General features: G+C 52.2%; 10 protein-coding genes across 10 annotated transcripts; 6 read left to right on the forward strand and 4 right to left on the reverse strand.

Annotated features, from left to right (window-relative positions):
* Positions 1–7: 7 nt before the first annotated feature.
* Positions 8–2,076, reverse strand: GT037_009483 (mfs general substrate transporter; the record flags this gene model as incomplete). Its single annotated transcript, XM_038934530.1, has 5 exons — positions 8–686; positions 737–989; positions 1,037–1,432; positions 1,489–1,706; positions 1,826–2,076. 5 exons carry the CDS (start codon positions 2,074–2,076, stop codon positions 8–10), a joined length of 1,797 nt encoding a protein of 598 aa, XP_038782805.1.
* Positions 2,077–3,104: 1,028 nt separating this feature from the next.
* Positions 3,105–5,128, reverse strand: GT037_009484 (methionyl-trna synthetase; the record flags this gene model as incomplete). Its single annotated transcript, XM_038934531.1, has 3 exons — positions 3,105–3,480; positions 3,545–4,305; positions 4,355–5,128. The coding sequence occupies 3 exons, from the start codon at positions 5,126–5,128 to the stop codon at positions 3,105–3,107; spliced, it is 1,911 nt and encodes a 636-aa protein (XP_038782806.1).
* A 527-nt stretch (positions 5,129–5,655) lies between these two features.
* GT037_009485 (uncharacterized protein) lies at positions 5,656–6,326 on the forward strand (the record flags this gene model as incomplete). The annotated part of the gene is made up of 2 exons (XM_038934532.1): positions 5,656–5,766; positions 5,832–6,326. The coding sequence occupies 2 exons, from the start codon at positions 5,656–5,658 to the stop codon at positions 6,324–6,326; spliced, it is 606 nt and encodes a 201-aa protein (XP_038782807.1).
* Positions 6,327–7,027: 701 nt separating this feature from the next.
* GT037_009486 (cell division gtp binding protein) lies at positions 7,028–8,207 on the reverse strand (the record flags this gene model as incomplete). The annotated part of the gene is made up of 4 exons (XM_038934533.1): positions 7,028–7,260; positions 7,313–7,409; positions 7,462–8,024; positions 8,075–8,207. 4 exons carry the CDS (start codon positions 8,205–8,207, stop codon positions 7,028–7,030), a joined length of 1,026 nt encoding a protein of 341 aa, XP_038782808.1.
* Positions 8,208–8,521: 314 nt separating this feature from the next.
* On the forward strand, positions 8,522–9,115 carry GT037_009487 (uncharacterized protein; the record flags this gene model as incomplete). The annotated part of the gene is made up of 2 exons (XM_038934534.1): positions 8,522–8,879; positions 8,937–9,115. 2 exons carry the CDS (start codon positions 8,522–8,524, stop codon positions 9,113–9,115), a joined length of 537 nt encoding a protein of 178 aa, XP_038782809.1.
* A 357-nt stretch (positions 9,116–9,472) lies between these two features.
* Positions 9,473–11,403, reverse strand: GT037_009488 (uncharacterized protein; the record flags this gene model as incomplete). Its single annotated transcript, XM_038934535.1, has 5 exons — positions 9,473–9,735; positions 9,808–10,194; positions 10,244–10,679; positions 10,727–11,298; positions 11,364–11,403. Coding segments are annotated over 5 exons (1,698 nt in total), but the record flags the coding sequence as incomplete, so codon positions are not given.
* A 1,220-nt stretch (positions 11,404–12,623) lies between these two features.
* On the forward strand, positions 12,624–13,745 carry GT037_009489 (uncharacterized protein; the record flags this gene model as incomplete). Its single annotated transcript, XM_038934536.1, has 2 exons — positions 12,624–12,897; positions 12,961–13,745. The coding sequence occupies 2 exons, from the start codon at positions 12,624–12,626 to the stop codon at positions 13,743–13,745; spliced, it is 1,059 nt and encodes a 352-aa protein (XP_038782811.1).
* Positions 13,746–14,324: 579 nt separating this feature from the next.
* On the forward strand, positions 14,325–15,719 carry GT037_009490 (fad nad-binding domain-containing protein; the record flags this gene model as incomplete). The annotated part of the gene is made up of 1 exon (XM_038934537.1): positions 14,325–15,719. One exon carries the CDS (start codon positions 14,325–14,327, stop codon positions 15,717–15,719), a length of 1,395 nt encoding a protein of 464 aa, XP_038782812.1.
* A 3,307-nt stretch (positions 15,720–19,026) lies between these two features.
* Positions 19,027–20,424, forward strand: GT037_009491 (lipoate-protein ligase a; the record flags this gene model as incomplete). The annotated part of the gene is made up of 2 exons (XM_038934538.1): positions 19,027–20,073; positions 20,122–20,424. The coding sequence occupies 2 exons, from the start codon at positions 19,027–19,029 to the stop codon at positions 20,422–20,424; spliced, it is 1,350 nt and encodes a 449-aa protein (XP_038782813.1).
* Positions 20,425–22,161: 1,737 nt separating this feature from the next.
* GT037_009492 (uncharacterized protein) lies at positions 22,162–22,467 on the forward strand (the record flags this gene model as incomplete). Its single annotated transcript, XM_038934539.1, has 1 exon — positions 22,162–22,467. The coding sequence occupies one exon, from the start codon at positions 22,162–22,164 to the stop codon at positions 22,465–22,467; it is 306 nt and encodes a 101-aa protein (XP_038782814.1).
* Between the last annotated feature and the right edge of the window lie 704 nt (positions 22,468–23,171).

Genomic DNA, 23,171 nt, shown 5'->3' on the forward strand with positions numbered 1-23,171 from the left:
CGCCGGATCAAGCCTGAAGGCCCTTGCGAGCCTTGCGCTCGCTCATGCGGGAGTTCTTCAACATGGCGACCCAGATGAAGCAAGGTGCGAAGGCAATAGTTCCCATCAAGACCATGACCCTTTGCGCATCACCGAATGCATGGATTACAGCCTCGCGCTCCAGGCTACCCCATGGCAGTCCCAACTGATTCCGGATGTCACCGTAGATCATCGGAGCTAGATGCTTCGAACCTTCGGGGAGGTACTCAACAAGTTTCTTAGGCACAATCTGCGCCCAGAGAGTGCTGCTAACAGCCTGGCCGATGGCACCGCCGACAGCAGTAGTGACGTTGAGGAGAGCGATGGCGACGGCAACCTGGTCGTGCGGTACAGCCATCATGATGGCCACTTGCTCAACATTGTAGAGCATAGCGCTTGCCATAGCACCGAAGACCTCGACTGTAACCAGCGCCGCGATTGGACTACCGGGATGACGGAGCATGATCAACAGGCCAGTGCATGTAATTTGAATGGGAACGGCGATGATGGCTCCCCATTTGTAGGTATCGGTGTACTTCATTGCGAAACTGATGATAATTGCCCAGGTACACGAAACAATGTTGAAGATGTTGGTAATGTATCCAGCTTTGGCGACAGGAAGCTGGAATACGACTTGAAGGTATGACGAGTACATCATCCGGTAGGAGCTATTCGTTAGACTTCAGTACATGCTTCTTTGACCAGCCAAAAGACTTACTAGAAAGCGATCCAGGCGTTGGCGCCTAGCAGGCATGACGCAACAACTGTGCGGTCCTTCATGAGGTAGTATGGAAAGAAGGTCTTCGTGGCGTAGAAGCGTTCCCAGATCACGAAAGCCACAAGGAGCATGAGTCCGAAAACAACCATGCATATAACCAACGGAGACCCGAGCCCATTGTGCTGGTAAACTGCGAGAGGCCAAGGAAGAAGGAGGAGAGAAAAGCCGCTGACTACGAGCAAGAGCCCAACCACTGTGACACGTTAAAATCAAATCTACCTTGACAAGAACATGACTTACGGTCAAATTCGATGGACCAGTGCTTGATGCTTTGGAAGACTGTTCTGCCGCTCATTTCGCGCGCTTCGACGCCCGCTCTCCGTGCTCGTCTGCCCATGAGCCAGAAGACAGCGCAGAACGACAGGGAGAACACAGGGGTCAAAATGGCGAAAGAGCCATAACCCCAACGCCAGGTACTATGCTTGAGGTAGGTTTCGCCGAGTTTGGGACCGGCAAAGGTGTTGATGACATAGGGGAATCCGGTGAATGCCATCCAAATTAGCCGGTTCTCCATGAGCGCAGTGTCGGCAATGAAGATGTTGAAGACGTAATCGACACCGTTCATGCCTGTCCAGTAGATGACCTGTGCGGCACAAAATGTCTGAACGTTTTGACACAAGGCCATGAGGATGAGTGCTGGAAGCTATCAGTCAGCTAGACAGTTACATGCCAGTTGTATTGGACGGACTTACAAGCGATTATGAAGATCAAGCACATCAGAAAGCCTTGGGGCCGGCCAACAAGATCAATGAACATGGCTAGCGGTAGCTTCGATACGCCTCCGACGATGTTGGCAACGATGTCGGTCATGGCAGTAAGACCATGCAACAAGAATGCCGAGGTGACGTAGGGTCTCCACGAGAAGTTGGTTTGTTGTTGGAGAGAGTTAATGAATGAGATGAGCATGATACTGCACTATCAGCTTTGCTGCATACACTGTAGCAGCGAAAGGGAGAAATCAGATAACAAAAAAGTCATCCTTTGGGTAGGGGGACGCTTGCAGTAAAACGAGAGCAAAGATGTACTTACGCTCCATAGGCTGCGATGAGCCAGTTCCTGGACCAGATGATGGTCAGGCCCTCCATCTCCGCAGGACCTCTCAGTTGCTCACTGTCGCTATTCGCAGTGCTCGGCAATGCATTCATCGTCACATTGGTGTTGCTGTCGAACTTGGCCGCGCTGGACGGGTTCTTGACCGAGTTGACGTCGACGAACTCGCGCTGCTCAGAGGGATGCATTACTGCAATCTTCTCCATCTGGGGCGCATATCCAGTCGCCATGATAAGTCAACGCTCGTAGATGCTGCGGTAGTATTAGCTTCTGGGAGTGTTGTCTTGTATCGCGATTTGTACCTTGTCGCGAAACAGTTACGATTGATCTGCGGTGGCGGCGATGTGGCAAGGGAAAAAAAGCTGGTTGTTCTCGCGATGGATTGCGATAGGTAGTAGACAGGACTGGCGCGACTGGGGAGTTCTATACAGCAAGCTTGCGGATCGTGCACGGACAGTGAAAGTGAAGAAGAGAATAACAGAAGCACAAACATACGATCTACAGTCGAACACGGAGAACAGAAAGTGGGGTACACGTCACTTCTCATCATACAGCGTCGTCATGGTGAAAGTGAAAACCCAAGAGGAAAGAGCATCGTGACCTGAGGCAGTCACGATAGCGGTCAAGTCCGAACACGCGAACGCACGACGCAGGAGAGAAAGATTGTTCCTCCGAAAAAGAGTACCGTCATGCAGTAGAACCAATTGTTAGCCTGATTGATAAGATTGTTGACATGGACTGCTGCCAGAGTGAGCTGGTTCCATGGTGCTAGATAACATGAAGTAGACTGGTTGCGATCTCAGCTACCTTAAGCCGTGGTGATATCGAGTCTCATTGGACCCTGATTATATGCGGCTCTTGCTCCCGAAAAGGACAATGCCCCAGCGTCTAGACACATCAATTCGTGTAGTATCAAATATGGAGGAAGGCTTCAGGCGACAAATACAAATGAGCAGATGATGTCTTCATCGGCGACCCGCATGCAATGAAACTTTGTGAAATATCATTCGAGGATGGTATAGTAACACAGATTCATGTCGTGCGCGTGGCTACGTGTTAAGTCGACACCATATGTCTAAGCTTTGAGGAACCATAGCACCCTGCTGCTCGGTGAAATCTCTAATCCTTTCTTTGCTGCTAACAGCTTCCCTAGTTTGTTGAATTTGAACGCCCCGCCCACATGCTGCCATATATCCAGTCGCTGCTACCACTAATCGCCGCGCCATAACTCCCCAAGTCGCCTGATGAGACTCATATATTACGAAGTCTGCAGACTGACCTGCTCAACACCTCTGCTCACCTCCTCTTCGGCGGTCTTCGCCGCAGGTCCATCCTGTCCCTTCTCGGCAGCCTCAACACCCTTGGCCTTCTCAGCATCTTTCTTTGCCTTCTTACGCTCCTTCTCTGCCTTCTTAGCTGCTGCCTTCTTCGCCTTTTCTTCCTTGGCTTTGCGAGCCTCTTCTCCACCAAATTGCTCGCGCCACTCTTGCTCTTTCTCCGGCTTGATCTGGCTGAAAAGGTAGCCAGCGGTGCCAATCTTGTGGCCAACAGGAAGGGAACGTGCCTCCCAGGTGTCAGGAATAATCAGGAATTCGGCATTGAGTTGAGACAGGATAGCGGTGGTGGTGTCGGGCCTGTGATGCTATTAGTCACGTGTTGTATGACAGAAGTGCACAGCCCTAGAGAGGCAGTACTTACATGTATGGTTGAATCAGACTGGCGAGAAGATGGATTTGGCTCAAGGCTAATCCAACAACAGCGGCGCAGCGGTCTGGCTGCTCGGTTGCCAACTTGTTGTCCAGTCGGTTGTCTTGCAACAGCAGGTTACCCAAGCTTGAGACGTGTAGCGCGGTGGCAAGCGCGGCACGGATCTTGACATCCTCTAGCTCGGCAATGTATGTCTTTAACGAGTCATTGACCTTCTTCTTGTGCTGGGTGAAATAGTCGTCGTCGAACTTGGTGTAGTCCGGCACAACTGAATCGTAGATCTTGGCGTTGTTTACGAACTTGATCACGCGGTTAATGAAGTTGCCCAGGTTCTTGAGAAGCTCATTGTTGTTTGCCGCAATGAAGCCGTCCCACTCAAACTCGGTGTCGCCAGTCTCTGGTCGGTGTGAAAGAAGGTAGTAGCGCCATACGTCTGATGGGATGCCGGTTTCCTTGGCGTTGTTTCCAAAGACACCAATGTTTCTTGACTTGGAGAACTTGCCCTTTTCATAGTTCAAATACTCTGTTGTCGAGATGGTGTTGAGCATAGTCCAGTTGTCCTTGGTACCGATCTGCGAGCAGGGGAAGACGACCGTGTGGAACGGCACGTTGTCCTTGCCCATGAACTGGTATAGCTTGACGTGCTCGGGGTTGTGCCACCATTGCTTCCAGTCCTCGGTGTAGGTTGCTGTAATCGAGACGTAGCCTATGCAGGCGTCAAACCACACGTACATGACCTTGTCCTCGTAGCCCTGTTTCTGGTCAGCTAGATCTTAGTGTATCTTCAAGGATCTGTCGTACTTCGAGTGGCACCGCTGTTCCCCACTTTAGATCACGAGTGATACCACGCGGCCTAAGACCTTCCTTCAGCCAGGATGAAGTGATCTGAACACCATTGGAACTCCAGTTTCCCTCCTTGCTCGCCTTTTTGAACCACTCCTCTTCCATGGGTTGTAACTTATCCAGGCAAAGGTACACGTGCTTGGTCTCGCGTGGAACCGGCGTGGCGCCGTCAAGCTTGCATCGTGGGTTCTTCAATTCTAGAGGGTCAAGAAGGTGTCCGCACTTGTCGCACTGGTCTCCGCGGGCGTCTTCGTATGCGCACAGCGGACATGTGCCCTCGACGAATCGGTCTGCAAGGAAGCTCTTGTGTGTCTCGCAGTATGGTTGTGTTGTGGTTTGCTCCTCCAGAAAGCCGTTCTTGTAAAGTTTGGTGAAGATATCTTGTGCAATGTCGGTCTGTTGCTGGGTGGGTGTGCGTCCGAAGTGGTCGAAGCTGATGTTGAACCACTTGTACACCTCGCTGTGTAGCGCATAGTATTTGTCGCACAGCTCTTTCGGGGTGACCTTCTCTTCTATGGCTTTGGTCTCGGTCGCAGTACCGTACTCGTCTGTTCCGCAGACGTAAAGTGTGTTGTATCCGCGAGCGCGAGAGAAACGGGCGAAGACATCGGCCGAGAGTACGGAGCCGACAATGTTGCCCAAATGGGGTACGTTGTTGACGTAGGGTAGTGCGCTAGTAATGAGCACATTGCGCTCGCCCTCGACGGGGAGGATCTTCTTTGACCCAGTCATGAGAGGTCGTATGCTTCTGTGATTCAGTTTGGGGGAGCTGAATAGAGAAAGGGATACTCCAAGCTTACCCGGGTACACTCGGAACTATGTGGTTGATTGTGGAGATAGCGCGGGATTCGTGAGGGCGCAACACGGGTATATGCAGCTCAATGTTTCTTTGGATGAGTTTCTGAGTCAAACGCGAACGGCTGCACACACACAGTGGATGTGGTGCAGCTGCCCCGCCAAAACTTACCCCGCCAGCCACAAGTGACGCCACAGAGTCGGCTGGACCCTCTAGGGCTGACTCCGACTCTGCACTATCAAGTAAAGAAACATCGTGACTAGCAAGGGACAATAAAAATTGCGATTCCAAGAATCTGTGAAACTCTACCTTGTCTGCGATCCTGCATGGCATTCCGGACTCGCCATCTTCTCCTGTGAAAACAAAACCACACCCTGCTCTGTCGCAGCATCGAACCAAATTTCAAGACGCATCGTGGATAAAAAAGACCTAGATCGCAGCATTCTTCACAAACGGCATTATAATGGCATCTGAGACCGATCCCTTCGACGATATCCTAACCCTAGAAGACACCCTCTACACAGCCGCCTACGACCTTGGTGCGTCAGATGGAGCACATGCCGGCCGGATCGAAGTGAGTGTCGGATCTACGCAATGATGATAATGTGTTTATCTGACTCCATGCCTCCGTACATGTAGGGCCGAATCTTTGGTCTAGAAAAAGGTTTCGAAAAGTTTGCTGAACTCGGCCACCTCCACGGGCGAAGCGTCATATGGGGTTCACGACTCCCCAGTCTTGTTCCCAACAACATTAAAGGAGCCGACGAGACAGGGTCCGAAAACAATACCCTGCCTCTGCTTTCCAAGAACGAGAGGTTGAAGAATAATACTACACTATTGCATTCGTTGACGGACCCCGAAACATTCGATACGGCGAATACGGAAGAAGCTGTCGCGGATTTTGACGACAGATTTAAACGCGCCGGGGCCAAGGCGAAAGTCATTGAACGTATCGTGGGGGAGACGGATGATACTTTGTCTGCAAAATCCCCTGACGGCTCTCCTGCACCGGCTGGCAGAAAAAGCAAGACCGGTCCTGTGCGCGTCACTGGACAGAGTAAGACTGCAAGTGGGAATGCAAAGAAGGGAGATGACAGTATGGAGGATTTTGCAGGATCGAAGTTGTTGCGTTGAAGCGATCAGAATCGTTGCGCTGAAAGTTGCCTCTAACCTCGCTACTTGTTCAGCCGCATGGGGACCAGAATCACTCGGACACCGTGCCACTCTTGGACTCGATTGAGTAGCATAAACCGCGAGTAAGCACCGGAAGACATCTTGGTGTTTGTGGTATCTTTGCTCGTCCAACAACGCGGGCTGAGTATCACACAATTTCGGACAGCAGGACCTGCCGCCACCATGACCATCAAAAGCGCTGTTGTATAGCGCGAACACGCCAATCGTATCGCTCCCATCCATGGCAACAACAAGAAGAAAAGGTTGAGAAAAGCGCTAGGCTTCAAATTAGTTTGCTATCCTACCGGGCACTACCCAGCGTCTTAGCCCAACAACCACTACACCGTGCTATGACATACGAGAAGAAGAAAAAGTATCAAGGTTCCATCGTAACTAAAAGGATATTTGAGAAAGGTTGTCAAATCTGAAGTGTCACAAAGTCACCCACTCTCCCGTGCTCTGGCTCATCCTCCGTTTCGTGCTAGATGATGCACTGGTATCAAAACATGTCTGCAACGCAAATCGCCCGTCCAACGCACTCGCACTCAGATAGCATCAATCATGGGGACAGGTCTGTCTATGCGAGGCTCTAGCCCTCCACCGCCGCGCATGCTCGGCAGCTTGCCACCGCTGCTATCGACGCGATTATGATTTGGGAACTCCTAGTACCCGTTCATGGTCATGCGCTGGCTGCTCCTGCTAAGCTCGCGGTCGGCAGCGGGTGAGATGGGACGCGAGGAGTGACCCTGGTGAGAGCTCTCCTTGAGGGCAAGCAGCTGCTTGGCGCGGAACGACTCGTAGTGGATTTGTGCGGTCGTCTCGATCAGGTCTTGCAAGTGGGTGCGGGTGAGGAAGTTACGGAGGTAGACGAATTCGCAGTGGTTCTCGTCCTCGACTGATATGTGTTAGTGAAGCTCGTGTGGGACAGATGTAGCTGGCTGGCTTACCGTTAATGATACCCCACTTGTTCTGGCGGCCACGGACGTTCTTGCCATTGACAACAACGGTCCTCTCGGAGCCGACAACGGCAAAGGGAAGGAGCTCCTGCTGCAAGTTAGCTGCTGCCCTGGGGGAGTGCGACATTCGGGAATCTCACCTTGATGGCCTGCTTTGCCTGGACTTCCTCGTTGTCATCCTCCTCATTGTCGTAGGGGTACATGCGCAGGTTGTGGAACTGGAATTCCTCCTTTATCCTGTGCTTGAACTCGGCACGCTCCTCGAGGGTCAAGCTGTCGCTCTTGGCGATGACGGGTACGACGTTGACAAACTCGCTCAGCTTCTTGAGGACGACAATGTCAATGGGCTTGAGGGCGTGGCCAGATGGCTGGATGAAGAACAGGCAGCAGTGGATGCGTGTGTCCTGGAGGTACCTCTCACGCTGGGCGGTGAGTTCCTTGCGGAGGTAGGCGCTGTGCTGGTCCTTGATGTACTTGACAATGGGGTCCCAGCAGCGCTCGTTGTTGATCAGGTCACCGTAACCGGGCGTGTCGACAATGTTGAGGCGCAGACGGACGCCGTTTTCCTCGATGATGTGTGAGACGGGGTGGATGTTGGTGGTGCTGCGGACCTCCTCGTCGGGCTGGAAGCGACCCTTGCTGTCCATGAGGTGCGAGGCGAAGAGGGTGTTGATGAGCGTCGACTTGCCGAGACCAGTCTGTCCTGTGTAGCGTTAGAAGCAGTCGCGACAGGTGGCTATTCAACCCTCATACCAACGCAGATGACATTGAACTGGAAACCCCGCTTCACCGACTTCCTCTCAATCTGCTTGGTGATGCTGTCGAAACCGACATAGCTGTCCGGGAAGATGGGCTGCGACTGGTTCTGGTTGTATGGAGCAGCCATTGTGAGTGATGAGAGGCTCGACTCCGGAGGATTGGGTGATGGAGGCGTGTGAGTGCGGGTGAGGGTGAGCTTTGGGGGGAGAAAAGGGTACGAGGTGTCGTCGTAATAGAGTAAATAGTCAGGGTCGCTGCGCTGGCGACTTTCTCGTGGAGATGCAGGCGCGGGAAAGGGGGCAGCTAGGAAGCGAAAGCGCGCTAGTGTTCTGGCGGTAAGGCCGTGGGCGCGCGCGCCCAAGCGCTCGGACCCGCCGACTACTGGGGTGCAGAGACATTTTACAACACCATCGCCAACATCGCATAGCGACCCCGCAAGCCATGGCACTCGCCCGCCCGCTCCCTCCGTTGTGGCAGACGCTGCTGCCCGGCCTCAATGGCCCAATGCGGCCTGTCCTCAGCCCCAACTTCCTGCAGCGCCTCTCACAGCCTTTTGGGGCGACCAGCACACCCTTCGGCGCCCTTGCCATACCCTCGCTGTCTCTCCCCTCGATACCGTCACTAGCCGACATCTGGGACGGCATACTCAACGCGGTGCCCAAGAAGAAGACGTCATACCGCAAGAAGCGACAACGCTTCATGGCAGGCAAGGGCCTAAAAGACATCACGTCGCTGAACACATGCTCTGGGTGTGGAAGGGTCAAGCGGTTACATATCCTGTGCCCTTACTGCGTGGATGGTGTGTAACTTCAAATGTCCAAATGTGGTCAAAACTCTTGGCTAACCCGTGTGACAGCCATCAAGACCAACATCTTCGGTCAGCTCAACTGGTCCATCCGCCAACCAACCAAGAAGATGGCTAAGCAACTCGGACGCGAGAAGCGAGAAGCGGCCCAAAGAGCGCGAACCATGATGCCCGATCCAAGGAAAGAGAAGGAGGAGCAAATCTTGAAGCATACCGGCTGGAAAAGGTGATGACGGAATTATAGAGCTGGCAAGTAGAGAATGAAGCATACACTCGGCGAGAGGCTGGAAGAAAGACCCGGGGGGCGTGCAAAGCGCATGCTACTCTAAGTGTAAAGCACACATGACTGCGTTCAGGCGTTAGGAATACTTGTACATGAGAAATGTAACAACACGATACTTGGAGGACTAGGATACACAGCACAGGCTGATCAAGACTAGCTGAAGCAGTTTGAGGTGTCATTCACACCTTCGATCTATCATACCAAGTGCACTTGAGACATGCACCTTTACTCTTACACCCTTTGCAGCGCATCACTTCATCCCACTGAGCCCCAGCCCACTCTCCGTCCTCGGCGGTGGACTTACAGTGTTTCCCGCCCGCGACACATTGCTCCCCCTCCTCTCCGCGCCAACTCTGCCCTCGGCAGCCTCTCGCTCCAAGAAATCCTGCCATAGCTCAGCCAACGACTCCTTGTTACTAGAGCTACTAGCCATGAGCATGGGATCCGCCGCCGCCGCACTTAAGCTCGGCGTCGACGGTGTGCGCCTGAAGGGCGATAAAGGAAGGCGGAGGCTGCCACTTGAGGTAGCTGTGCCGGGGCGGGCAAGACCTGCTTGCTCTTTTTGCTCTACAACGATCGTCAGCTACACCCAAATTGAAACGTGACATGATGGAGTTGGAAGGAGAAGGAGCATCTTACCATCCGTCCATCCCAACAACGCACTAATCAACTGCAACGCCTCAAACTTCTTTGGATCACTCCGATCTATACTCAAAAAGTGCAAAAAGTAATTCGTGATGATTTGCCGATCCACGTTATCCTCCGGCCGCCCCTTTTTCAATATGCGCAGCGCCTTTGTCAGATGTTCGTTTAATGTCACAGCTTCGTGGCGGAGTTTGCCAATGAGCAGGTTCTTCTCTTTGACCTCCTTTTCAAAGGGCAGGGCGCGCTCGAGATCTTTTTGGGTTTGGTCCAAGGTGGCTTTGGCCGTGGCAGATGCTGATTCGGCGGCTTGGACTTGTTTCCTAAGATCGTTGATTTGCGATTCGTAGGTTTCGACTGACTTTTTGAGTTCAGCTTTCCGCACTGTCGGATGGTCAGCACAAGTCGATGGAACGATTGGATGGCGACTTACGATTTTGGACTTCTTGTAGCGCCTTTTGTAAACCTTCTACGGCTTGATTGTTGGTGTCCCTGTCCCTAGCAGCTCTTTCATACTCTTCTCTCATCGAATCGAGTTGGTCGCGCAACTCGGCATCCTTTTCAGCAAGGTTTTCACGCAGGGACCGTTCGTTCATGGCCAGAACTTCCCAGTCTTGCATGGCTTGTTTGGCATTTTCAAACTCTTCTCGTGCGTATGCTTCGCGGGAAATGAGTTCGTCGCGTTCCTTGATCCAGTTTTGCTGTGAGAGGGTCGACCTGCTTCGCAGTGTCTCGATCTCGGATGCTTGAGCCTCCTTTTCTTGTCGCAACTTTGCGAGCTCCTCTGCAAGGCTGTTGTTGTTCTCTTGTAATTCACGCGTCTGTTCTTCGAGGTCGGAGATTTGCGATTGGAATTCCTCGATTCTGGCCTGCACATGGTCAGCACTATTACAGGCATGTCTCGAGCAACACGTACCGCGTCCGCCTTCAGTCGATCGCCCAGGCTAGTCTTGATGGTGTTGACCCTGCCCAGCAAGTTTTTGTACTGTGTCTCAAAGTGCTCTTTGCCCTCGTTGGCCTCGTCGAGCTCCTCCCGCAGGCTTCGTATCTCTTCTTCGTGATTTGGGTTTGAGCCATCGGACGTTGCAGCGCTCTTCAACTCGGTGACTTGTTGCCGTAGCGCGTCGCGCTCCTTGGTTATCGCGTCCAGGCGTGCGCTGGTGTCTGATGGCGGCGGGGGGGATGCAGAGATGCCTTGTTGCGAACGTGAGCGTGCCAATCCGAGAGCAATCGCCGAGGAAATGCTGTGGTGCGGGGTGCCGTTTGTTTGTATGGTAGGCGATAGCGGAGGCTGTTCGTCGTCTACGTCGTCGGCGTCCGGGTCATCGCGTACAGTCTGTCCAGCTTCATCCTCGGCGTCCTCGTCGTGGTCCTCGGCGTCGCTCTTGGAGTGGTCCCCCTCATTCACTTTGCTGTCTGTCTCGTCCGCCTTGTTCGCAGCAGCCGCCTTCTTTTTGTGTTTCTTTTTCTGCGACTTGGACAAAGTACCTGCCATTGCCTGTTAGCCAGAAGCGGAGTTTATAGCCACCTCCGAGAGCTGCAAGCTCACCTACCACTTTGTTGTATGGGGTCTGACGTGGTCGGCGCAGACATGTTGAAAGACGCGTAATACAGTCGCTACCGCATCAAGAACACGTGAATCAGCGAGGAAAGAGACAATCGGGAATCTAAGTGAGCATTCGTGGATGTCTTGACTTGGCAATTCGTGTCCCGTTCTATGTTTCGGCCCACGCGGTCCACGAGTGGCGTACGTCACTAGCCACATCTCACCTAACACCGTCTCGTCTCCAGACCAACTCATCTCCCCCACTGTCACCAACGCCAGTGATAAGACTCGCAAACTTGTTCTTACCAAAAGTCCGCACGAGTTGCGTTATCCGTCCTATACACCTCGTGCCACCGGCGACGACGTGCACGCGTGCGCGGGGTAGACGAGCTGTCGAAACATCAACCACACTCAAGCTCAAACAGGCCAAGAGTAGACACGCAACCCATCGAACCCCTCAACGAGATGAAATACTACAAGCCTATGTTCTACTCGGCTATCACGATAATTTATGCCTCCTTCGCTTTTCGAGTTCTGAGAATCGGACTCCTCCCAAGGATGGTCAGCCACAAGCGGGATCCAAAGACCACCTGAGGGATGGAGTTGAAAGCGCAAACACCGACGTGAACAAGACTTCACTCTTTGATTCCCCTGACCTTTTCATGTCTCCTATTCCCACCATCATCCATTTGTTTGCTTGGCGCATTTAGCCAACGGCCATACGAGAGATGCTTTTCCGACATCCAACCAATCTCGACATCGACCATCTGTCCATCACTAATTTCGTATTCGCTGGCCTCATCGATGAAATCGCCATCGTATCGTATGTTCTGCGCATATTAAGTCCGGGCAGTGCGGCCAGAGCCATGTGAGGAGAAATGCAACAGCACGTTGCACTCGAAAAATTCACATTACAAGACGCATGGCGTTCATGTATCTGCCTTGACATAGAAACAATCAAACAGAGCAAGCCGCGCAGGAGTACGATTAATTCATCATCTGAAGTAAAATTCAACGATCCATTTCCCACTTACAAGCACCTTAGGTGCTCTGCGGCCATGGATTCGAGTTATCAAGAATGTGCTTTGCCTTGAGAGTGTTTGCTCATATATTCTGACCTGTATCCAGGCAACCATTCTTTCACCTGTGAACGAACTTGCGCCAAGCGCGTGTTGATGCTGTCTATCACTTCATACTCGCCTTCTGCTCACCTCTACATTTCCACACTCACCATTCTTTTGTACGTCTAATTTGCAACACCATCAACATGAAGTCATTCACACTCCTCCTTGGTGGGCTGTTTGCGATACTGTCCTCGGCGTGCATGTTCCCTTTCAACAACCCTCGCCTCACCAATAGTTCGCTAGTCGAAGAGTATATCGCCGACTTGCAAACCAAGGGAGGCAACGGCTGGAGTAGCATGATTGGCGCGAAGAAACCACTCATCACCGCTTGGCCCAAGAATAGTGCATCAGGCAAGGTGACTTACATCGACTACTGCTTCGACTCCCATGCGTCGTACTCGGCACTCAAGGACGTAGGTAAGTTCAATTACCTACAACTCGTATCAAGTGACTTACAAGTGCTGATTTCGTTTGCCGCAGTCGCCAGCGCGAATAAAATGTGGCGCGACAAGTTAGGACCTGGTTCGACAAATGGTCATCATTTCGACGGCTTCCGCCACTATTACTCCAAGAACACCAACTCTCATCCCCGCTGTTACAAAGGCTTTCCGGATCCGTGGGGATGGAACTCAGAGGTCCCCGAGGGTACACTCGTGATAGAATGGAACAAGTCCGGAGCTAGTTATTCCACCGTCGGCTACGACGCTGGAAGTATCGTTCCAGATCGAAACTACTTGAAAATTGCTACTGGGAGATCTAGGTTTGAGGGTTGGGTTCTCGAAATTGCTCACGAGTTAGGTCATGTCCTCGGCTTGCTGCATGAGCATCAACGAATTGACCGGGATCGTGATCTCTACTTCCACTGCTCTAAGCTGGAGGGTTATACCGAAGCAAGAGATACAATTGCGGCGCACCCCGAATGGGGATTTACCATCAAACAGGTTTGTGAATCACAAGTCCTAGGTACCAGTAAGAAGGAGCTCAGCTTCTGGCAAGCGGCTGAATATGCACTGGACGCGGTAGAGGACAACCCTATTTATGGAAAATCAATGGACCACAACTCCATAATGATGTACCCTTCTTGGGCGAACGCCGCAGATGATATGCACGGGCTCGCCAACCTACCTCTCGTGCGCTGGAAGAACGGACCACCCAGTAACGGGCATGCGCCAGATCATTCCAACGCAGAGATCATCGAGTATCCTTTAGCGATCTCCGATGGAGACAAGGAAGCAATTCAGAAGCTTTACCCATGGGAAGATTGATTGTTCAAAACCAGGCATATATGAGTCGCCTGATAACCACCAAACGCCTTACCACTAGCCTCTGGAAGGGTCTTTGGGTGCATACCAGGGCAGAGAGAGCTTTTGGCAAACAAGATACTGATGGTAGAAGCGGTCACTCGTTGAGCATGATACATGACCAGCTGAACGGCCAGATATGCCAAAGGACCTCATAGGTAGCTAGAATGAACGTCAAACAAGATCTGTGTTGCACTCTATGCTGTTACGATGACGTTGATGTTTCGGTAGAGGTTACCAAAACAAGCTTCGACGTTGAATGGACCCTGAGGCTGAAGCCGCCGGTTCCCCACATCGGGGCCGCTGCGGCAGGTACCATAATGACAGCACCATGTCAACGGGAACATCGTCGCATAGCCGACCAAAGCCGTACAAAGATGTGCGCATAACGAAGATTGATCCTCATGGAACGAGTACGGAATTAAATCTATCTTGAAGCTAAATCTTATACGCCAACAACATCACCCAATCGTCTTCCACTCTAACCACTTACCGATAGATAGTCCAACCTAGATCAGAAATCCGGAACTGTCTACAACGAAAATGGCGACCACGAATGTCGCAACGAGCAATCATACGTTCGACAACTCCAGTATAAATGGTACAAACGGTACAAACGGCTCAACCGACTTCTCCTACGGCTTCTCCCATACAAACGGCACCAATGCGAAACCACTTCCAATTGTGATAGCAGGAGGCGGCTGTGTTGGCCTTTTTCTAGCCCTCCTGCTCGCTCAATCTGATATCCCCAACAAAGTGATTATTATCGAACCGCAGCAGCCGGACCCCACGTCGACTCGCGCAATGGCCCATCAACCACCCACATACCCTATCTTGTCCAAGGTTCAAGGTCTACTACCCGAGCTGGTCAAGACAGGAAGTTTGAGCTCAGGTCTGTGTTTCCGAACAAGCGTCCAGACCGGCAGCAAAGTAATCGCAGGAAAGACCTTTGACAACTCCGGCGAAGGGATGAAAGGAAAGGGTCAACTGCTACTACCACAAGGAAAGTTCCAGCAAGTTCTCATGAAGCGCCTAGCTGCTCTGGAAGGGAAAGCAGAAGTGCGAATTGGAACCAGCGTCACTTCGTTCAAGCCGACACCAAGCAGCGTCAGCATCCAGATCACGCCCGAAGCCTCTTCAATGCAATTAGGCGACGAGTCCATCGAGGCAGCCTATTTGATCGACGCGTCAGGCGCCCACTCCATCATTCGGAAAGACCTTGGTCTCAGTCTGGAAGGCGAGACACTCGACGCCCAGCTCGTAGCTACAGATCTCTATTTCGACTTCCACGCCCACGGCTTCTACGACGCAAACTTCATCATGGATCCGCTAAACTACGGTCTCATCGGCCGTATAAATCATGCAGCAGATGGTAAGCCAGCGCTGTGGCGTGTAAGTTACGGCGTACCCATTGGCGTTTCCGAAGAAGAGATCAAGCGGACCCTGGACGATAAACTGCGCGTCATGATGCCGAACGACGGACGCAATGAGAATGGCGACATAGAATATGAGGTCGTCCGGGTAGCACCATACAAAGCCCAACAACGCCTCGTACGCTCGCTGTACCACCACGACGCCCGCGTCTGTCTGGTAGGCGACGCGGCGCACTTGACGAATCCGTACGCAGGACTTGGTCTCGCTTCTGGGATGGCAGACGCATCTTCGCTTTCAGAAGTGCTCATCCGCGTTCTCATGGGCCAGGCTTCTGATGACGAGAAGCTGTTGACTGCGTGGTCTGACGCGCGGAGGGAGAAATTCTTGAATGTGGTTGATAAGCCAAGCAGGATGGCATACAAGCGGGTTAAAGCTGATGTTAGTACTGAGGACAAGATACAGGACCTGATGAGTAAAGATCCGCTTGTTGGTGCGTTAAAGAAGGGTATGCCTGTTCAGCCGCCAAGTTTGGAGACGAAGGGAGAGGAGTTGGAGGGCTGGTAATCGTGCTTTCAAAATTGGTCCTACTGTCCAGAGAAGTGTACATGCAGACGAGGCTTGCAGCGTCGGATATGCACCGTAACCCTCAACGCGTTAGAGGGTACTCTGTCTGACTAGAGTTGCGTGGAATACGGATTTCTTCGTATCTTGATGCTCTAGAATAAGGAGAAGCGGTCAAATTCAATTAGAATCCTTTTGACTGCGCTTGCAGTTGTTCCGCCTGCATTGACTGATCTTTAGATCTTCGATCTTGCTCGTGCCTCCTGCGTACACTTCAAATGCCCACGGGACCTTTCTTCCAATTCTCGTCACACGTTACGGTATGACCAGGTGGCTCTAGTCGTCCTTCCTGCTATCGAAAAGTTATTTCTTATGAGGCTGTTTGGAACCCTGCTCGTATTGTGAGGACATCCGGAGCCTGTTGACATAAGTTGCCCCAGACTCGCGGCTTCCATCGATGCGTGAAAGACCATATGCATTTGCCAAGATATCTGTCATCGAGAAGCGTGTTCACTGACCGGGTACACCAATGCACCCTCCTCCTTCTCATTTTTGCTTCCGATGCTGTCGTTCGTTATCGTTATCCTCGTCGTTTGACCTCGCTGTCGTCTTCGCGATAGTCCGATTGGGTCTGATGCTGCAAAGTAACTGTGAAAGTCTCTTGTCGTTACGCTAACGGCCTCGGCGATTCGGTCTCTGGTGCGTCTTGTCAGTTATCTCACGGCATGTAGTGCGTTCGTGGTCTTTGATCCAAGCGAGAGTGTTATATAGGGGGTGATGGCTACTAAAGTCTCAGGAGCGCGGTGCGTCCATCCATGGTATTGTGTGAAGAGTGTCGAAGGTTGTCGCGCTATGTATCGCCCCGGACTGCTCTTTTCATGTGCCCAACACTCTACTCCAAATCGAATGACGCGCTGGTGTTCTGGCATTGCTTTGCGAAAATTGTTTGGCTGACAATATTCTGGTACTGTTCACTGAAGTTGTCTGACTTCCCGGCTTGCTCGTTCTCCTCAGCACCACGATGCCACACATGACCACGAGGATGAAACATACAATGCCTCATGATTTGGAAATCCTCTGGGCTACTGTACTTTTCGGCGATATAGGGAGCGTCCATAGCCGCTGGTCTGGAGACATGTTTGCGGCTGGAACGGGTTTGTGAAGGGATGCAGCGAAGTAGCACCAGAGATGGACGATTGTGCGCTTTGCAAGGAAGTGGACGTAAGGACTCGTAAGTATTGACGTAAGGCGAGGGAACTTGTTGTGCGAATGTTGTAGTGGGTTCGGTGGGGTTCGAGCGGTGTTTTGGTCAAGAAGGATCGTGGTGGTGGGGAGTGAGTACATGGTGGGATTGTGATGCGCCAAAATAAGGGCAAAACGAGCGAGTCGGCTGAAGCACATATCTTTTCTACCGAACATGTCTTCCAGCATCACCGAATTTGTACTACAGCTAGAAGAAGAAAGACACGACTAGAAGATGTTCTGATTGTCTGTAGAGAGCGCGGTGTTCATTCCCCTCTAGTGCCATTTTTGAGACAACAACTGCATGATGATAGCGAAAAAAAAATGTTCGTCTCGAATAGCGTAGTGTAGTGTTGTATTGTGTCTGGGAATTTTGTACTTACGTCGTTATGGCTCCCCTGTGACAGCTCTGCTGCGTGGTTAGCGAACGTGCTGACTGTACCCTAATCCCATAGGCACTGGGTGTCCCATCACTAGAACCCGGTGAGGTTAGGCCGGTCGGAGCGCTGGGAATTGATGTCAGCGGGGATCGAACAAACCAATGGGGCGGTGTGAAAGGGTGGGATGGACCACCACGCTATTGTAATGAACTTGATGAGATGCTGGGTTCGGGGAAGCGCTTATATAGCGAAGGTAGGTTTGGAATCTCTCCCTGATGAGATTGAGTAGTTGGAGAGTTTGGAGGTGACTGTGGTATCTGTTGCGTGTGAAAGGAGACTGTTGTAGTTCGTTTGACGCGTTTGCGACTTTCTGTGGCTTAGCAACAGCATTGTAGCTCGCTAATTTGCGAATGTGTAGAGACATCCCGCAGCAACATCAACTCTATGATCTGACATGGCGCATCTGGGACTAAGGCAACGATATTGGACAGAAGAATGTGAAAACCAGAAGGGAGTATGAGGTATGTAGATGCGGAGATTATTGTGCACATCACATACTAAGGCATAGAGATGTACTGCATCCTATATAACACGTTAGCAAAAAAAAAAGGGGGTCATTCGATCCAGATCTGCTAGCTACAACGGTCATCAGGAAGGGAGAGTGTACTTACCAGATAGCCATCCGTCCCTTCTACAAACCGTGACGTTAAACCAAGAAGATGGCCGAAGCCCGCTAGAACGCGAGAAATTGGCCAAAGCCTGACATAAGCCTATAGCGGCCGCAAAGAAAACAATCAGTGATAATGAGACTGTCTCGAACGCGTTAGCCATGTTCTTCTTAGAGTGAGAGCGGGATCGACCGCTGCGCCAACAGATCTGGATGACTTGATGAGGAAGTCTTGAGTTCGTTGCTCCACAACGAATAGATCTTGATCCTTAGGACTTTGGGCGATGGTTCTCTTGTTCGAAGGAATCATACTGTCTTGATGTTGAAGGTCGTTCTGTCAAGGCTGCTTTGATGGTGGTGGGAATCTCAGCGGTAAAGGTGAGATAACGGGTGGAGGTGGACCGATCGCGAGCATGACCGTAGTGGGATATAACCACGGAATATATGAAATCCTTGCACGAGAAGGCTATGGAATTTGACGAAGACAATGGGAAGATTGAGTGATGACATGATAAAGAAAGCATTACACCAGTCAAGGACCTCCGGCGGCAAGGAAAGACATGCACATTTGCAATCGGTGTCAAAGCAGCAGTATGAACCCATGAGGCGTACAGCAGGTACCAGACGCTTCACAAAGGCCTCAAGTAAGCATCTGACGTATGCAAAGGTCTGCAAAGGTCCGCAAATGCTACGCCATCGTGGGTGCAAAAGAAATGTGGTCATAATTAGTGGCTTCCACGTCCAGCCCCAAGGCGGGGTTTCAGGGGCAGACATAACCCAGATACGATGCACTGCCGACCTCGGAACTGGTGATGCAGGCGATGGGAACAGAATAGATAGGCCTTCTGAGCATCCTGGAAGGGGTGATGGCAGAGAATGTCGTCGGTGTGTGGGAGGTTTGACGTTGGAAAGAATGGGGCCGGTCGGCGGTGCTTGCTAGTTCGGGGATGCCGTGGGGCCTTTGGCGGCTTCAACGCCTCACCCACGCCATATCCACAACACCAACCTGGGCCCGACCGTCATGGCGCCATCGAGGGGTCTGACTATGTCGAGCTCCCAAGCCGTCTTCTCACGATGTGCATGCCCGATTCTTGGTCGGCCTGCAGCTCGTCGCAGCTTCCTTGGGTTTTGGACAGCCAGGTCAGCGACTTCCTCAATCCATTCGCTCCTTCCTCAGCTACGACGCACACTCAGCGCCGGGAGTTACTCGTCCTTCACCGACAAGCTCGCCGACCCCGCCAACAAACTGCAGAGCTACATATCTCGCAGCGACGACCCCTCGCTCAACCTCTCTATCGAAGACCACATTCTCCGCAAGAGTCCTGCCGACAGCACGGTTCTATTTCTGTACGTGAACAGGCCGTGTGTCGTTATTGGGCGTAACCAGAACCCTTGGACTGAGGTCAATCTGGGAATCCTCAGTGCTGCACGCGGGGAACACGACGTCAAAGACAGCGAGCCACCAGCCATCGGTACTGTCGACCTTGTACGCCGCCGCTCAGGTGGAGGCACCGTCTTCCATGACGAGGGCAACCTCAATTGGAGCATTACATGTCCCCGCAGCGACTTCACGCGCGACAAGCATGCGGAGATGGTAGTCCGCGCTTTGCGGAGGCTGGGTATCGACCGCGCCAGAGTTAACGAGCGACACGACATTGTTCTCGACCAAGGGCATGAGAAACACACGGCCGACCCTCAGGACACGCATCGCACACCCTATACCACCGATCAGGGTGGACCAAGACCCCTCAAGGTTTCTGGCTCAGCATACAAGCTCACACGCCAGCGCGCCTTACACCACGCGACGACGTTGTTGAGCTCGCCGAATCTGCACATCATATCAGACTACTTGCGATCTCCGGCCAAGAAGTTCATACAAGCTCAGGGTGTCGAAAGCGTTAGCTCACCCGTTTCCAACATCGGTCTTGAGGTAGAACCATTCAAGCGACGTCTGCAAGACGAGTTTGCCTCAATGTATGCCGAACTCGGAAATCCAAGCATAGTGGAAACTGTTGGCGAAGAGCACCTAAACATCCCCGATATCCGGAAGGGATATGACGAGCTACAGGTACTTTCATACTGCTCACCCTTTTCTCATTGTCGCTAACCTTTCAAGACGGACGAGTGGATGTGGTCTCAGACTCCACGCTTTAATCTTATGCTCGACCCCAAGGACGACATCGGCCTCCAGATGGAAGTACATCATGGTGCAATCAAGAGCTTGGAATTTGAGGGGTCCGACCTTTCAGACAACGCTCGAACGGCTCTCCGGACTGCGCTGGTTGGTATGAAGCTGCAGCATGTCTGGAACTCAAACATGTTTCGGCAGATCATCGATCAAACCCAGAATGACCAGCTTGCGATTGCAGCGAGGCGGCTCAAGGCGCTCCTTCCCGTTCCCAGTCTTCTCAAGCGTTGAAGCTTGCCATCTGAAAGCTTCAGTGCAGGTCTGCTCATCCGTTGTCTGTCCAGAGTCCAGATGACCGGAAGATGTGGACCCAACTTTTGCATCGACAACCATGGTCATTTCAGCAGGCTCCTCCCAGCTCTCGAGAAAAGTTACATCTATAAGCAAGACAAGATATGAACTCCATTCCCTACTTTCTTTCATACTTGCGTTGAGCAAGCGCATCTTCGCCTGGCGACCATGGATTCGACGACATCGAGTTTCCAACGGTAAATGTTCTTTGCACCTTCATCCACGTTTGCATGTTGAGCTGGACGGTAGTATTGTGATCCTGACCTATGGCCGCGCCGTTGCCTGTGGACGCTGCTGTCCGACGTCGCAGCCTGCCATTGCAGGGGCTTTGTGCGGGTACATGGTGTTTCGGACATTGCCTGTGGCAGAGCCTTTTCATTATTCGAAGCCTTGCCTTGATGTTTGCAGCGCGACCTGTCGTGGGATTCGCAACGACTTCTGGAAGCTGTCTGGCACTGCGGTGCGTCGCCTTCGATAGGTGAGTTGTCTTTTTGTATCGCCACGTCATCTTGTCCTTCTCCAGGCAAGCCGCGCCTGGATGATCTTACTCGTGGCAATCGTGTCTCCCGCGCGCATGATTCGATCAAAATATCCGGTTTGTAGTGTCACTACCGCAGGGCGCGATTTGGCCTCTGAGCAAGTGGCTGCATGCGCCTCAGAGACGGAGGTATATCATGTTCTTCGCAGCAGGTTGTGCTTCGTTGTTAAGGCCAGAGCAGTAACGTCGCTCTTTATCCGTGCCCATCCTTTGTTCTTTTTGCAAGGGTTGTCCGCTTCTGGAGGCAGCCCTGCAGCCCTATCGTTGGCGCGGTCTGGTGAAACTAGAAGGCTTTACAGGCGTGACGGTACGTACAAAACGCTTTGCCACGTAGCCCTTGAGGACTTGTTATCATTACCGGGACTGCGGGGTTCGCGACTCGGGGATTCGACACGAGGATTCGATGATTGTAGGCATCTGGTTCTCCGCCGCGGGGTAATTCCAGAGCTGCAGAGCGAGTCGATAGCGAGCTTGTCTCTGCGAGTGGTCAATCTGTGTGAGGTGAACTTCTTCCCAGGCCGCTCAGCGCCTTACCATGGATCATAGCTGTCGCCTTTCGTAGCGGCAGAAGCAGCTCTTGAGCGGTTCTTGAGCCCTTTTCTGCCGGGGCCTTCAAGAGCAGACAAGATGGGGCTCGAGCCATGAAGAGCTCGGGGTTTCGTGGGTCCCAGGAGGTAGCTGATGCTTTGCCTGGCTGCAGAGCGCTCCGAGTGGAGTTGCTGCGACGGCTCTCGCGAGCTTCAGTGGCGCCGGAGGGTGGCAGTATGATACCCCTAGCCGACCTCATGAGATTGGAAGTCTTCTGTCAGTTTCTGCAGATCATCTTGAGAATCAGCAGGGTGGGTTGTGTAAACATTGTGTACAAGATTGTGGTGGTAGTATGTCGGAGCATTGTCTTCTGCCCCCTTCGCCGCACTAGCGCCAAATTACCAAAGCAGCACCAACAACGAGGCACTTCAGACCAGTGTGTTTGCCAATTACTACGTCTGAAGCCCACATGGCATCTACGGTCACCTTGTGTTGGAAAGGGTGAGAGAAGCTAGTGGTAAAATGAGTATTTCAACGTCGATTGGCAAACTCTCACCATTTAACATCACATCTCATTCTACACATCATCATACTATCATCACTACTACACGATGGCCTTCGATTGGCCCAAAACCAAGAAGTGGATGAAGGAGAAATTGTGGAAAGCCCCCAAGGACCGCCTCAGGAAGAGGTTCAAGAAGGAGCCGAGGTTTGATCCTCCTCCCTCTCCCGGGGGCGAAAGCTCCCAGTCATCGCAAATGACTTCCGCCCCAGTGAGCGTGCGCTCATTCGACCCTTGGGGTGGTCTTGAAAGTCCCTTCATAGGGCCCCCTAACAGGGCGTACTTGACTAATGAAGAACTCGACGAGCGCTTGATTGAGGCAAACATCTGGCGTCCGTGGTCAAGCGCCTGTTAGGGGGTCCTTTTGAAGGGCAACGACTGTTAGGCTGTGACAACAGCAATATCGAACGTTTTTTGGGCTTACTCTGCGGAGAACCCCTCTGCAGTAACACACCTGTTGGTGTGGCTGGGTCGGCATATATCGGAGTATCCTTAAAAGTCGGTCAAGATGGCAAGATGCTGCGTGGAGGTTTCAGCATTGGGTGAACGCATGTAAGCTTCACGTCGACGGCGATGTCAGTTTCTGGATGAACTCTGAAAAAATGCGCATACATGCACGTCAGCATGGTATGCGGCAACGACTTATTTATACCGTCGGACATTTTCGCTATCTTCGTCCTGATCCTTGGCAAACCACCGCCTATTCGCCTACCGCGGTTTCAGCCTTCCCCATCAACAACTCGCCCTCGCATCGTATCTCCTCATTGCAACCGGTCAACAGCGTCGGGGATACAAATCTGCACGTATGGGCATGATGCGTCACCTGTATCCAATGACGGCGTTCCGTTATTCTGGTTGCCTATTGTTTCGAAACACGGACAGGCCATGAAACGGCTGCCATCAGCGTTCGCCGCGTTTCAGCTGGTGAACCGCGCCTCCCCCACCACGCTAACCTCTTCGTCGATAGCCATGCCTGAGGCTGAGAACATGGCTGCGTTTAAATGTCCAACCATGGGGAAACCGATAGCGTGTTGATTACGACGAGCTTCTTCCAGTGTT

The sequence above is a fragment of the Alternaria burnsii genome (genome assembly GCF_013036055.1).
Source record: "Alternaria burnsii strain CBS107.38 chromosome Unknown 728, whole genome shotgun sequence".
NCBI classification, from domain to species: Eukaryota; Fungi; Ascomycota; class Dothideomycetes; order Pleosporales; family Pleosporaceae; genus Alternaria; species Alternaria burnsii.